General features: G+C 44.8%; 1 protein-coding gene across 1 annotated transcript; it reads left to right on the forward strand.

The window, feature by feature from the left end:
* The first annotated feature begins 1,016 nt into the window (after positions 1-1,016).
* On the forward strand, positions 1,017-15,566 carry Gp2 (glycoprotein 2). Its single transcript, XM_059251389.1, has 10 exons — positions 1,017-1,141; positions 3,683-4,132; positions 5,283-5,399; positions 5,912-6,123; positions 6,564-6,712; positions 7,842-8,087; positions 9,022-9,184; positions 10,686-10,770; positions 12,372-12,416; positions 15,152-15,566. Exons 1-10 carry the CDS (start codon positions 1,054-1,056, stop codon positions 15,208-15,210), a joined length of 1,614 nt encoding a protein of 537 aa, XP_059107372.1. The 5' UTR covers positions 1,017-1,053; the 3' UTR covers positions 15,211-15,566.
* Positions 15,567-15,846: the final 280 nt, after the last annotated feature.

The following is a 15,846-nucleotide window of genomic DNA, read 5'->3' on the forward strand; positions in this document are numbered from 1 at the left end:
GATATCCTTTTCCTTCCCACTAAGAAGACACGGGTGCCCACTTGGGTTGGCGTCTCTCAAAATCACAGTCCTGGGTGCTCCTCTGTCCCTGCTCTCTCATAATGAACTCATGATATCCTGTCAGAAGCAGGGTTCTAGCTCTGACTTACATCTTTCAGAAGCTGCAAGAAATCACCTAGAGGTCCCCTTTCAGGGCACAGAAGGGTAAATGTCACCTGAAGTTGACAGACACTTGCCTATCTATTATTTACTTGCTTCTTTGCTTTGCTTATTCATTTATTAATTATTCCATCATGTAATTGTTTTACTGGGAGCCAGTGTGTGCTGTCATCTGTACCAGGAGAAAGGGGCTTAGAATTTAATCTAACATGGCACTATGTTTGTGAAATCCCAGAGGGTCTTAGCAGGACCCAATGCATGTAATCAAGACAGACAGCACTCTTGTCCATAGGTACCAGCAGGCATTAGAATCTTCACCTTCAATTTCTAGAAAGTGTCTACTTCCACCGGTGCAGGGACTTTCCAAATAGCACGCTAGGACATTCTGCAGCACTCACCCACCTTTGGCTTGCTTGTTACGGACTTCATCTTGGAAAGCCCCTAATCCTATCCCTCTCCATTTCTGCACAGCATGCCAGCAGTTTGGGTTCTGAAAACCTGGAGCTGCTGTCAGCTCCATGTAATGTCCATAATCGCACAGAGAAGCAGCTATAGAGACATGATTTGGATTAACATATTCTCGAAACTCAACTTCACCCACAAAATGGGAACCATAACAGTACCTTCCTGTGGAGTTTAGGACTCTTGAAACTAAACTTCTCAACCTCAAAATGGGAACCACGGCAGCTTCTCCCTGTGGAGTGGTCAGAGACTGAAGTGAGGCAAACCATGCAAGGGCTTCAAGCAACCTTAGTCCCATGATAGGTGCTGAACTGAATTTCAACCTTACCCACAGACACAGAGGTCTGCTGGCCTGACCTGATGTGAGCCTTTCCTTTTCCATAGTTGCATGGAGAGTCTGTAGGCTGCAGTGTGACCTGCAAGGCTCACTTTATGGAAAGGATGGTGGGCTGCGATTTGCTATGGCTGGCTGTGGCCTCCTTCATCCTGACACTGGCATTTCCATCTACAATACAGCAAGGTGAGTGTCCGCATACCAGGGATCACAGATGCTCAGCAACACCTAGGGAGTGAGCAGGGGGAAGGAGCAGAAAAGGCCACTCAGGTTGGTTCCAGGAACAAGGAGTTGGGAGCAAAAACTCAGAGCTAGAGAGAGCAAGGGAAGCATCAATCTCTCAGAGCCTGAAAGGGCAGGGGAGCCTGTAACCTTAGCTTCTGCAACCCCTTTCTGGGGGTGATCAGAGATCACAGACTAGAAGATAAGAAAGATCACCCTATCTCCTCCTTTCTCCTCCTCTATCAAGTTGCTCCTCCTCTATCTGTAAAAATGAAGGTACTAGATTTAACGATATTTCTGTCTTCCAAAGATCTATGTGTGTGTGTGTGTGTGTGTGTGTGTGTGTGTGTGTGTGTGTGTGTGTGTGTGTCTGTTTGCTGTCTCTCCATCCTCCTGCCTCAGCCTCCAGAATGCTGGGATTAAAATCAGGTATCATCCAGCTCCTAAGATCTGCAAATGGCAGCAACCCAGACACTCGCAAAAGAAGTTCCCATCTGAGAAGTGCAAATGTAAGCCCCATGGTGGGAAGCTGGGAAGAAAACTGAGCTCTGACCTCTGAGCTCTTACTCCTATGGGAAAGCACAGGGTGCTTGGGAAATGCTCCAAGAATAACAAGGACCACAATTCCTCTCCTAAGAGCAAACACATGCATGATCAAGACCGGAAAATGGCTTTTCCTTTCTTTTTAAAGAAAGTCTCACTGGTACATGTAAGATTGTGAGCCCACAGGTGTGCTTAGTTCATCATTCTAGAAGTAACTGGCTGGACCTAGGTGTTATGTGTGCCGTCATACAGTAACCATCTCATTTAATCTTTAAGGCTTTAATCTCCCAAAGGAAGCACACCTACCCAAAATGACCGTGGCAGCCTGGGAAGCTCTTTAAAAATTTTTAATAGTTGCATATTTACTTTATGAATATTAAATAATATAACAATACAACCATCTCTAGATTCCTATGTTACCATAGATATTATTCCTTTAGGTAAAACTTACTTATCTTTATGTGTGTGTGTGTGTGTGTGTGTGTGTGTGTGTGTGTGTGTGTGTGCACGAGCATGCGCATGCACATGTGGAATCCGGAGAATAACCTTAGATGCCATTCCTCCCACTTTGCTTTTAAAGACAGGGTTTCTCATTTCCACCATAGCTTAGGTTGGCTGGTTGGTGAGCCCCAAGACCAGCCTGTTCCCACTTCCCTAGCACTGGGATTAAAAGCTCATGCAACTGTGCCCAGCTTCTTAAAGTGGGTTCTCTGTGGTAGAATTCACATCTTCATGCTTACAAGGTGCTGTACTAACTGAGCTATCCCTTCAGTACCCCTGGAATTCATGTTGAAAGAGAATCACTGAAAAAGATCTCCATAAGTCAATTACAGGAACAGGAACACAGGTGAACAAAAGGCAGGACCTGGGATTTGGGATGAGAGTTTGGAACCCTTGAACTCTTGGGGTGGTTTTGCATGAGTCTTAGGAGAGCTTAATTGATTTTCAAAGTCACCAGCCAGCAGGTCAGAGCTGCATTTAAGTCCCCTCTTCCAGCCTCTGCTCATCCCCTTCATCACTTCTCTGCCTCCTCACACATCAGAGCTTACCCTCACCCCCAACCCCTAAAAGAAGAATCAGCAACAGAAATGGTCCTGTTAGATGCTTGGTTTTCAGTGGAGGTGATTTCTGCTTTCTGGGACCACTGGAGATGCCTGGAGTCTTTAGAAGCAGCTCCAGGCATTGGGTGGGTAGAGGCCAAGGACTCTCTGATTCTATTTTGAAGGCGGTTGCACAATAATGAATAACGCAGTCAATAATACACCAATAACACTAAGCTTGAGAATGATTGACATGATTGATCTGTGGATGCCGGCCTGTGCTGTTACCTACTGATAGGGAACAATGTTGATTTTAAAATAAGTTAAAGGTTGCAACCAATCTCTCTCTCTCTCTCTCTCTCTCTCTCTCTCTCTCTCTCTCTCTCTCTCTCTCTCTGTGTGTGTGTGTGTGTGTGTGTGTGTGTGTTTTCACACACACATGGGAGAATTCCAAGGGCTATACAACAAATTTGTGCTTACTTCTAGAGATGGGTCCGACTTAGGACAACTTTCATTTTAAGACATATTTTGCCAAATCAAGCAATGTGACAATATTTATTTCTGCTTAATTCACTTTACTAATGTCTGAGGATTTTCTCAGGGAGCCTGTATTACACTTATGAGAAAAACAAACATTGATTGAGTGGGACACACACAGTGTCCTGCTGGTGACCCACAGAGAGACTCTTTGAAACCCTAGGTGGGGCAGTGGGGGGTTAGACAAGGTGGTGGTCCCGATGTCCTTGCTGCATGTAAAACACCATGGAAAGTCCTCACTGACCATTCTGGTGTTAACAACTGTCACGTATACCTGTCGGCCTCGTTGGGATGCTTAGGACGTTCAAAGCAGAATGAGAGAGGATAAAAACCCTGAAGGCTGTGGAGTTGCTCAATAAACCCACATGATCTCTGTTCTTCCCAGGTTATGGAAGCCCCAGAAACAGCAGCTCCGAAGGGCTGGACCTAGACTGTGGATCCCCTGGCACTCCAAAGGCTGGTGTCTGTTTTGACCCCTGCCAGAATTACACCGTCCTGGATGACCCCTCCAGAAGCGTAGAAAACACGGAGCAAGCAGAAGAGTGTGACAGTCATTTGCAAGGCTGGTACCGCTTTGTGGGTGAAGGAGGAGTGAAGATGCCAGAGGCCTGTGTGGAGATATACCGGTGCCATGCCTCTGCTCCCATGTGGTTAGATGGGCCTCACCCCGTCCTGGGAGATGGCATTGTCAGCCGCACAGCCTGTGCCAACTGGAATGAAAATTGCTGCTTCTGGAGTACCGAGGTCCAGGTGAAGGCCTGCTCAGAAGAGTCAGGAAGTTATCATGTGTACAGGTTACAGGGCACCCCTGAATGCAGCCTGAGATACTGCACAGGTAAGCAGCAGCTGCAGGACAGGGTGGCCTTTAGTGCCCAGGACTCAGTGGAGCCAGCAGAGGTGGTCGCGAGGAGACTGAGCAAAGCAGCCCCCACTGGGCTCCTTTGAGAAATACACATGGAAATGTAATTTGGGAGCTACTGGGCACAAGCCAGAAATTCATATTTGAATGTGAGATAGCCTGAATTATAAATACTTGTTGCATAATATCAGGCTAGTCAGAAGACTCAGTAGCTAAAAAGTGTTTGCTGTGTGAGTGTGAGGGCTGTGGGGACAATCGCCAGCACCCATGTAAAAATCTGAATGCAACCAAGCATGCTTGTTACCCCAAGACCATGGGAAGTAGACACAGAAGGCTGGGGCTTTCTAGCTGCCGTCTAGACCCAGGTTCAGGGAGAGACCCTGCTTAAGGGAATAAGGTGAAGAGTGGCTGAGTAGAGATACCTGATGTCCTCCTCAAGCCTCTGTGCATACACAAGTGCCCATACCCACACATGCACGCAACACACACACACACACACACACACACACACACACACACACACACACACGAACAGTATCAAGAACCCAGGCTCATTTGAATTTTACTTTTGTCAAATTTTACTCCTCTGAGAACCTATTTTCTGATCTGAAACAAAAGGGCAGAAATAACAGCTCACACTGCTCACACTGTACCTGTTCCCACTCTGCTTTAAACATACTGATGCACTGGATCTCCCTACTTAGTCCATGAAATGGGGTCTATGTCATCATTCATATTAGGATCTAGAGCACAGAAAGGTCCAATAGCTCTCCCTGCATCACAGAGCTGCAATGCAGAAGAACCAGGATTTTAACCTAGGCCCTATAACCCTGGCAACTGTGGACTTAAAATCACCGGCCTGGCAGCTTCAGGGATGTTACTCACTCTGCTGGATTTGGGAATCAGGAAACATGAGTTGGAGGGATGGCTCTTCTGGCAAGCATCTCATATGTTTATAAAGACTGAAGGAACAAGACAGTTGGCTTGGGAGGACTTAGACCCACCCTGCTCTGCATCCTGATCCTCTCCCTCTGTCCCTTCCCTCTAGAACCCTCCTCCCCTCCAGAACCCTCCCCTCCAGAACCCTCCCCTCCAGAACCCTCCCCTCCAGAACCCTCCCCTCCAGAAACCTCGACTGTACCTTCACCAGTGCCGTGTGAGAGCATTTGCCGTCCTGAGGAGGAGTGTGTCCTGGAAGATGACAATTGGACCTGCGTCTGTAATCAGGGCCTCAATGTTTCTGGTGAGCAGCTCCTAGGGCTGAGTAGTCAGGGCAAAAGGAATGAGACTTAAGAGAGTCAGGATAAGGCAGGGACCAGAGTCAGGGGCCACAGAAGTGATACTGGGGAAATCTTGAGATTTATTTGGGCCCCTTGTTATGAAGCCAGTAGGTTCTCAAGGATGAGAGAGGGTAGGCCCAGACCAAACTTCCAGGTAGAACCAGACCAAACTTCCAGGTCAACAGCTGGAACACTGTATCAACAAGTGGTGCTAGCTTTTGTTTGGTGTAGAATACAGGACCACTTTGGTTCCCAAGAGTAGATAAGCCAAGCCTGTACCAGAGACACTTGGAAGTCTTCAATCCGAGACCTCTTTATCAGTCTGAGTGTGACTTCTGTTGGGGTCTCAGACCCCATCTAGTCTATTCTGCAACTTGATGGGCATGGTGGATTTGCTGCAAGGCAGAGAGTGTAGATGCTCCTCACTGTTTCCAGTCCCCTGTCCACTCCACTGACCTCACTCTTGGCCTCTTAGATACTCAGAGTTTGCAGCCCCAGCTGGACTGTGGACCTGATGAGATCAAGGTGAAGCTGGACAAGTGTTTGCTGGGAGGTCTGGGTTTCAAGGAGGAGATTATTGCCTACCTGAATGACGGGAATTGCAGCAGAATCATGCAAAATGAGCCCAACAACTGGGTGTCCACAACCAGCCCTGTTGTGGCTAGTGACTGTGGGAACATTCTGGAGGTAAGTGGGTGGGATTTGAGCTAATAGGGGCATCTTCATAGCTGTGAGATTGTAGGCAAATGTCTTAACCTCTTCAGGCCTTCGGGGTTATGTGAATTTACACATTGGTCCATGTTAAAGAGCTTAGGCTGGACTTAACACATGAGCTTCATAAGATCAGCTCTGATTATGATGATCTTAATTAGAGATGGTGTGGGAAGAGCAAGCATGTCAGCCCCTCACTCTTCCCCAGGGTTAGCCATTTATTTTTCTAGTGTTTACTCTGGGCTTCCCATAAGTGCTAGCACCGCAGGAAAAAGAGGACCCTTTATTCCCTGGGGGTCATAATTCAGGGTGACTGCACAGCTGGGAACACTGACTATGGAATCAGACAGATCTGAGTTTGAAATGCACCTACACACATCTGTATAAACACATGTGGTTTCATTTTTATGCCGAAGAACAATGGGACCCATGCCATCTATAGAAACACCCTCTCCTTGGCCACTGATTTCATTATCAGGGACTTCATCGTCAATGTCAACTTCCAGTGTGCCTACCCACTGGACATGAAGATCAGCCTCCAAACTGCACTCCAGCCTATTGTAAGGTATGGTCACACACACAATCTATGATGTCCACACAGTGCTACCACCCCACTTCAGGAGCTTCCACTCACTACATTTCTATATTGTAGCTAAGAACATTCAGCATGATCAAGGCACTTGTGAAGAGTAAAAACTTTTACTATGAAGCAATGCTGTACCATGGGTCAGTGCTTAAAATGTGCTCAGGAAACAAAAACTTCAGACAAGTTCATTCACTTTGAGGAGAAAGGCAGCAAACAACTAATCATATCAATAGTCATAATTGATAATCATTTACCAATCAGACAGTGCAATGTAGGAGAAATCTGGGGTCTTCGGGTCAGTGGACATGAGTCCCAGACCTAATCTTTGTGGGATAGAGATTGGAAGTGGTCAGGGAGGTTTTCCTGCAGGCTGGAGATTTAAGCCAAGTCTACCTTTGAATAAACAGCAACTGTACTCATGAGAAATAGAATGAAACAACAGTTGGAGTGTGATTGGATCTAGGCAAGGCTTTTGTTTACATTTTGTTTATCATGGCACCTTTGTGCCTGGAATGAGGCTCATTAAATTAGGTTTCATATAACTCTAGAATTGCCAAGGGATATTTCTAAACTGTCAGCCAGAAATCCAGGGTGCCTGTCCCATCCCCTAATTGCCTCCTGGGTTTAAGAATTGCAGATGAGAAGGATTAAAAATGTCAAAGTTCAAAGGTTTTCAGGCTGTATCATGGAGGCCATGTTCATAAAATGAATGTCATTTATCTTGTTCAAAATGGATTCAGCTGAAGATTGTGGGGTAGAGAGAGTATACATAAGGCTAAAAATTGTGAGCCTGTAAGAGCTGATCCCAAGCCCCGTTGCCCAGGTGACAAGATGGTGCTGTGTACTAACCCGTGTTCCTTGAGTAAGAGCTTGATGGAGCTGCCACACAGGCGGAATGGGTGCAAATCCCAGAGGCAGGCTTGCTAGCCTGTCAAGTTCAGTGCTTAAATGCCAGTAAGTGCTCTGTTTCAATGGATTATCGGCTAGTTTATTTAGAGATCAGAGATGCATCTTTTTTCTCCATAACATTATAATAGTGTAGGGCTTGATTTATTTATTTTCTGGTTAAAGCCTGATGTTTCCACTCTTGTGGTTTTTCTTGTCTCAGTTCCCTGAATATTGATGTGGATGGGGCAGGGGAGTTCACTGTCAGAATGGCCCTCTTCCAAGACCAGAGCTACATGCACCCTTATGAAGGGGCCAAAGTGGTGCTTCCAGTGCAGTCTATGCTCTATGTGGGTGCCATCTTGGACACAGGAGATACCTCCAGGTTCAAGCTGTTGCTGAGGAACTGCTATGCCACACCCACAGAAGACAGAGATGACCCCGTGAAGTACTTCATCATCAGAGACAGGTATCAGGAGACCTGTTTTTGTTTGTTTGTTTTCACAGCTAAGTTTTGGTTTAAAACGTTATCTCATCCATTGCTGGCAGAGGTGTAAATTGGTTCATTTCATTTGGAAATAATTTGCCATTACACAGTATAAGCATCCTGTTTGATCTTGGAATGTTACTCCTGATATTTTAGCCTAAAGTATTAAAACAAACTGGATGAATCGGGTAAAGAAATGCAAATCATTTTCCATTGCAGTATTCTTGATAACTTTTCCATTAAGTTTACTGTTAAAATATAGCTCAACTGAGTAATGATGGACCATTATATAGATGTTTACATTGATTAAAGTGAACATGATATTACAAATATTATAGGACAAGCTATTATTGATGTCATTTAATGATAAAACAAAGGAAATGCCTACCTGGAGGTCACAATGCAAGTATTAATGGTACTTGGTAATATTCATTTTTGAGCAGAGCTGCGTGCCAAGCTCTGTAATGAGAAAATGCACACAGCAGCCTCACTAAATGCTTGTATCAATTATATGAAATGGACATGACTATCTCTGCTGTACAGCCAAGGGCTACATGGGGGAACTGGGGGAAAATGGAAGGCATGATCACATTTCATTGTATACATGTATATAATTCTCAAGAATACAGAAAATTTAAAAAAGAATGTGTGTGTGGGAAACAAATAAACTAGTCCAAGGAGGCATAATAAGAATGATTAACCAGGCCTGCATCACTTACCTAGAAATGGGGACTGGAATCTTCTGGCTCACCCCAGAAACTGTGCACCTCAAAACTTAAATCATACAAGCTTATTGAGGAAAGACCGACTAGAAAATGTCATGAAAGTATGATGGACAGAGTCTGGGGCAGAGAGCTCCTTAATGTTCTGCAGTGTTAGGTTAAAAGTTACATCTTTGCCCTTTTCATTCTCCCAGCTGCCCAAATCAACGTGACTCCACCATCCATGTGGAGGAGAATGGGGTGTCCTCGGAAAGCCGATTCTCAGTACAGATGTTCATGTTTGCTGGAAATTACGACCTAGTGTTCCTGCATTGTGAGGTTTACCTGTGTGACCCCACTAACGAACAGTGTGAACCAGTGAGTGTCTCTTTGAACTGGTACCCAGTTGGCTCTCCACATACATTTATTGGGTTCACAGATGGAGGCATGGATGGAAATAAGGATGGATGAATGCATAGCCGGAAGGAAGGAAGGAAGGTTGAAAGAGGAGCAGAAGTAGGGAGAGAAGAGGGGAGGGGAGGAAGGAAGAAAGTTGGTTGAATGGATGGATGGATGCTTGAAGAGGTGGAGAGACAGATGGGTGTGTGGCTGGATACAAGGAAGAGAAGAAGGTAAAGAAGAAAGATGGACAGATAGACTCTGAGCATCCCCAAAGCCTAATTTATGAGCAATTATTGTCTCTTCACAAGGCAGATTAGCTTTCCTTCACATAACATCTATTACGAATGATTATGATATTACAGGTTGAGCATCATTGATTCAAAAATTTCAAACCCAAAATGTTCCAAAGTCTTAAAGGTTTTAAGGGACAAGATGAAGCTCAAAAAGTTTCAGATTTTGGAGAATGTTGGGTTACAGATTCTCAGATTATAAATGACTAACTTGTAAAGACTGTGAATGTTCCAAAATCTGAGAAACTCCCAAATGCTGAATACTTCTGGACCTCGGGCTTTCAACGAGGCACGAATGTGATCCTGTGGTAAGGCTGTTTCCGTTCGTTCTCTGTGTCAGACTCTGCACTAAAGCTCCCACATCTTGATCTACTTGAGCTCTTACAATGACCATTTAGTCAAGCCTCACCGTGCAGATAAAGAAATTGAGGCTCAGAGAACCTGACACACAGCCCCCTACAGGGCTAGAGTATCAAAACTGGGATGTTCCCCATCTGAGTTATGACTCTGATGCCCATACTTTTACCCCTGATGGGCACTGTCTGAGAGGCTGGTATTCCTCAGGTGCTTACAGTGTGTCTATATGTTGCTGTTATACTTCATTTTAATGTTTAAAACCAGGGTGCAGGGCTAGGGAGATCTGGATGGTAAAGTGCTTGCTAGACATGCCTGGGTACCTGAGTTTGGATCCCCAGAACCCATGTGAAAACCCGTGTGTCTGTAACCCAAGTCCTGAGGGGTAGAGAGAGGAGGATTCTGGGGTCTCACTAGATCACCAGCCTAACCAAAAGGACAAGTTCTAGGTTCACTGAGAGGCCTTGTATCAAAAAGTAAGGTGACAGCAATATAGAATGACACTGGCCAATCCTTGGCCTCCTCACATGCTTGCCCGCATAAATGAATGAATGAATGAATAACCAGCTAAATAAAACCAATACGAACTATTTGATCATAGACAAATAAAGACATTTGTCTCAATTATATGACAGGATAGAGATGAGAGTCAAAGCCAGGTATGTTATGGCTGTATTCTCATGGTTGAAAGAAACTCCAGCATCAAAAAGGCTATTTGGTGAGATATCCAAGTACTTAGGCCACAGGTCCACAGATGTCCATACCCATGGTAATCTACACATAGGAACCAGGTATTTAAATTTTGATATAACAAGAGTTCTATGTCTCCACAGTCTTGTCCTACAAACCGGCTCCGCAGCAATGGGCCAGGCATCAACCTAGCCCAGGTTCTAGATTTAGGACCCATCACTAGGAGAGGTAAGTGGGTGAGTCCTGGTGCAAGGACAGTTGGCCAAGTGCTGATAATTAACTATTGATACTTGGGGGCACCAGTGCCAGCCATGTGAGTTTTTCTGCCCTCTCACTCCACCTATCACTGATGAATGTGTCTTTCTTTGAGGTGGAACTGTCTTGGCATTTATGGTGGTACCTATGTATTAGAAACCAGGTGTAACTCTCGCATTCATCAGTATACTTAATCCTCCCATGACTGTGTCCATCTAGTTGGTTAGAATCCAAGGCTCAGAGACATTAATAGATTCACCCACGATCACTTGCTTATGAGTGGCAGAAGTCAGAATGAACCCAGATGAGTCTGATTTCACTGCCTTTCCCCACAGCTTACACAGGGTTCTGTAATTCAGCCCCATTAGGGTGAATGTGCCTTCTAAAGGAGATAGGACACATGGGAAGCTATGTAACCACTCTGTAACTCTTCATTCATCCTACGCAAGTGTGTATAGTACTGTTGTGGGTTTTATTTACACCACAAGAACCTTTCCTACCAAAAGAGAAAGAGCTTTCTGCCTTGAAAAGATTAAGATGCAATAATGTTAATTCTCCTCAAATAACAATATTTTTTATACCTGCACTCTGTGCTGAATAGCTTTACATGTATCATGATCTTGGCTGCTCATGGCAGCCTCAGGAGGTCAGCCCTGTTCCCTCTTCCACCTCTGAGATGACCAAGCTGAGCTGTCTCACGAAGAAGGTCTGCCTTGAGTGGTCCTGTCCCCTTGCTGAACTGTTAACTTACAGCCTGTGCAGTGTCACAGAACAACCTGAGATAGAGAGATTATGGGCATCCACAGTGGAGACAAACACACAGGTCTTGTTAGCTATCCATTGCTGTGACTAGATTGCTAAGGAAATGACTTAAAGAGGGAAGATCTATTTGGGCTCACGGTTTCAGAGGTTTTGATCCATGGTGGCTTGCCTCCATGTTCCTGGGCCTCTAGCCAGGCAGAATGTTACAGAGGAAGATTGAGGTAGAATAAAGCTGTTCAATTCATTGCAACCAGGAAAGGAAAGGGGGGGCAGGTAGAAGGGAGGGGGAGGGAGGGAGTCCATGGCGCTTTCACCTTCCCTCTTTAACTCACCAACGTTCCAGGCTATAGAACAGTACACACACATTTAGGGAAGTCTTTTATTCCTTTACTTGATCTCTGGAAAAATCCCTCACAGACACGCCCAGAACTGTACTTTGCCATCTCCCACACACCTCTCAACCTTTTCTAGTTGACAATGGAAAGTAACCATCATACTGCAGTTAGTATCCCAGCTCTGATAGGGTCTGAAATATCAACTTAGTGAGTTCTTTGATATCACTGAGCCTCTGTCTTCCCACCAGCCAAATGGGAGATGAAGATACTTTCTTCACAAATCCACTAGGAAAATGAGGTAGAAGCTGCATAGAATGTGCTTAGATATGTGCCTGCCAGATAGTAGAGGCCCCCATGGTGAGGATTGCCGGTGGGAGTGGTGAACAGGTCCAGGAGGACTTGGAACAGCTATGGCTCCAGGACTGCAGTCATCAGAGCATGACCAAGGAGAGCCTCATCTTCTGCTCTTGCCCACAGGTGCTCAGACTCTTGATGCCTCGAGTGGGACTCCCAGCACTGCAGGTACATGGCTTCCTTATGCTTCTCACGGCACTGGCAAGTCTCTTTCCTTCCATCCTCCAACCCTCTGGACATCTATGCACCCCTTTCAATGTGCCGGGCCCTCTTCTGGGGACCATGAGCAGTGAAATGACGCTAACCAAGAGGGCGTCTATAATCTAGCAGAGGAGACAGTTGCTTAACAGCAAGTGTTTACCAAGTGCTACTCTGTGCTGGGAACTGATAATATGTTGCTGATCAAAGACAGGACAGTTGTGTGCCCTTCCTACAGCTTATGTTCCAGGGTGAGAAATGGACAATACAAAGCAAAAAAATTATTCAATTAGAATAGAAGATGGGTGGCATGATAGGAAGCTACAGACACAGGTAATACAGTCTTAAATCAGAGAAAAGTTTATTTCTCTAACACATAAGTGAAATCTTTATGTAAGAAAATCTATGATTGGTGTGCAATCAAAGATTCAAGCTTCTTCCAGCTTGCTTTTTCATGGGTAGCCATCATTTTTATGGTCCAAGAAAACATCCAGACTTCAAGATGGAAGAACATGAAGGAATTCAAAGAGTGTTATGGAATATTCTGAGGGCTGGCATCTCCCACCTCCATTTATATCTCATTGTTTATTTTCTAGCTACATGGCTATATCTGGCTGCAAAAGAACCTGGGAAATGGTATCTTTGTTTTGGATGGCCATGTGCCCAAACAATGTTTGATTGTTTAATGATCAAAATAAGAAGAGAGAGTGGGTCAGAACTGTTAGAGGAAATGATATTTGACCAAGAGCTAAAATGTCTCTGGATCACGAAGTATTAGGTGAATGGAACTCTACAGCAGTCAACAATAGCTGACTAAATAAATGAGACAGGGCATAAGCTGTTCAGTGACAAGCAGGTGGACAGAGCAGGGGTGCATAGAGACCTAATTAACCATACCAGAGATGGTCAAGAGAGTTTCACATGGCACAGATATTTCTAAGTGGGGTTTTGATGAATGACTTAGAATTTAAGACCAGAAACATTGAAGAATGTGTTTTGGACAAGATGGAAAATATACTTTTCTATCCTCTGAAAGACAGATATTAGTGAACACAGACAGGAAAATGTTCTTTTGCATTCAAACCCTCAATTTTATGGCAGTCTAAATATTTCCCAAATAAGTACAGTTCAGCGGTAACTTCAGATGGTATTCAGAAAAGATAGTCTAATTGTGTGAAATGCATGGAGCACAGAGTAAAAGTGCCTTGAAGTCAGGGATCTCAAGTCTCCTTCATTTCCACCTTCAGATTAGCACAGTGATCAGGACTTCTCAGGGTGGACTGCAGACTTTGGAGCCATTTAAGGTTGAGGGGGATGGCGCTAATGAGAGGAACAAGCTACCATAGAGGGCCCTGTGGCTCTCATACTTTGCAATCACTTGGGATCACTTTTGATGCTTCAGGATTAACTGATCAACCATCAAAGTCTCACTGTCAAAACTCTGCCATACATTTGTGTTTCTGAAAATCACACTTTCCCTTCCCGACTCTCTGGGGCATCATCAAGTGTCTTTGAATTGCTGGGGATGAGGAGATGCTGTAATTTGGCAGTGATTTCAAAGGGTTTGACATGTTTATACAAGATGGCTGTCATCCAATGCTTTCCCCCTCAACACTGAACATTAAATAGTGTGCAGAAGACACACACACACACACACACACACACACACACACACACACACACAAATCCTAGCTATCAAAGTCTAATTTTATTTCATTTTATTTTATTTCATTTTATTGAGACAGAGTTTCTCTGTGTAGCTTTGGAGCTTGTCCTGGAACTCGCTCTGTAGACCAGGTTGGCCTTGAACTCACAGAGATCCGCCTGCCTCTGCCTCCCGAGTGCTGGGATTAAAAGCATGTGCCACCACCGCCCAGCCAAAGTCTAATTTTTAAAAGTAACACTCACACAATACTTACCACATTCTAGGCCCACATATTTTATATTTTATCTTATTGCAGCATTAGAGATTGAACCTAAAACTACACATTTGCCATACAACCGTGTTGCCCCTAAGCTACAGTTCCCAGTCCACAAATGCTACACTAAATGTTTGATATGAACTGATTCATTTAAACCTTATGAAATCTGATAAATCAATAAGTGCCATTAATAGTTACATTTTATACATAAGGAAATTTGGGCCCAGGGAAGTGTAATGTCTTGTTCAGTTCTACCCAGGTAGTGGCAGAGCTAAGATTCCTAGCTAAATAGTCAAGCCTCAGAGATAGTACATTCTAATCCTTCCTGCCTCTTCATCATTAGTCACTCTAAGTAATGCTGGATGCTATAACCAATAACCCAAAATTCTCTATGCCATTGTGCTAGGGGATACAGCTCTGATCTAGGAAGTCTTTAGAAAACCAGGCTCCTTCTACCCTCTGGTAATTCCTAGTAACATCACTATTTTGGACACTTGGCAAAATGAAAGATCATGCTGGAGGCTTTCATGACTAGTCCTACAAAGGGAATTTATAATTTCCGTCCTTATTTCATTGACAAGATCTAGTCATATGGTACCAAAGAAGGCTGAGAAAACTGCCTTCCATGTGCCCAGAAGGAAATGGAAAAAGCAGTTGTTGTCCCAACCAAATCTAGGGCTATGTTGCCTCCCCCTTCTTCTACAGCAAGTGACAAGGAGGCCAGCTGGCATTGGTGGCTAAGCTCCAAAGCTCAACATTTGACTCATGTCTCTTGTGTTTCAGGGTTCTTGATGGTCTGGCTCATGTTCTTCCTGCCTGTCTTCCTGACTCGGCTGTTCTGAGAGGCCAGCTGGGCATCTGGCCTAGAAGCTCATGTTCTTCCCTCTGGCCATGGCTCATATCCACCCTTCAGTAGAGCTGGATTCCTCTGTGTATCATGTGAACAGCCCTGGTTCAAGGCTAGACGGGGTTTGGAGAAAGGGAAGAGCATTCTCCTTTACATTCCTCTTTTTCTTGTGCTGAGGCCCTACCAGCTTGTCCTGCGCCAACTTCCTCACTCATTAGTGAGGCTTGGAAAGAGAACCTCAACCCACTTGGTGCCTCTTTGTTACTAGTCATGAGTGGAAGTGCAATGCGTATTGATAGCTCCTGGATAGAGGTGTTCTGTTAATAGGTGGGAAATCCATGATTCTTCCTAAATGTCTCCTGTCCTGACAGCTGGTGAATTGAAGCACATTGACTCTTGCATTCATTCTCTCTGATGTGTTTCTATTCTTGTTTAAACAGTCACATGGGAACATGTAATTGTGGGGTGGGGGTTGAGGACTCTCGAAGGGGAGACTGGTACCCCTACTCCTCTCTACCCACAATGGTACCTAGAACTACACACATCTCTACACTTGGGGCCTGGATGCGGAGGAACTGCTTTATTTGGATGCAACACTGCCATCACCTTGGGGAACAGCACCAGCTGTTAT

This window comes from Peromyscus eremicus, chromosome 1, assembly GCF_949786415.1.
Source record: "Peromyscus eremicus chromosome 1, PerEre_H2_v1, whole genome shotgun sequence".
Lineage (NCBI taxonomy): Eukaryota > Metazoa > Chordata > Mammalia > Rodentia > Cricetidae > Peromyscus > Peromyscus eremicus.

What these genes read in the sequence shown, in the direction of transcription:
- Gp2 (XM_059251389.1), top strand. Translation starts at nt 1,054, where the DNA reads ATGGAAAGGATGGTGGGCTGCGATTTGCTATGGCTGGCTGTGGCCTCC. An exon ending in CTAACGAACAGTGTGAACCA is followed by an intron (nt 9,185 to 10,685) that starts GTGAGTGTCTCT and finishes ATGTCTCCACAG; the next exon opens with TCTTGTCCTACAAACCGGCT. An exon ending in TGGGACTCCCAGCACTGCAG is followed by an intron (nt 12,417 to 15,151) that starts GTACATGGCTTC and finishes CTTGTGTTTCAG; the next exon opens with GGTTCTTGATGGTCTGGCTC.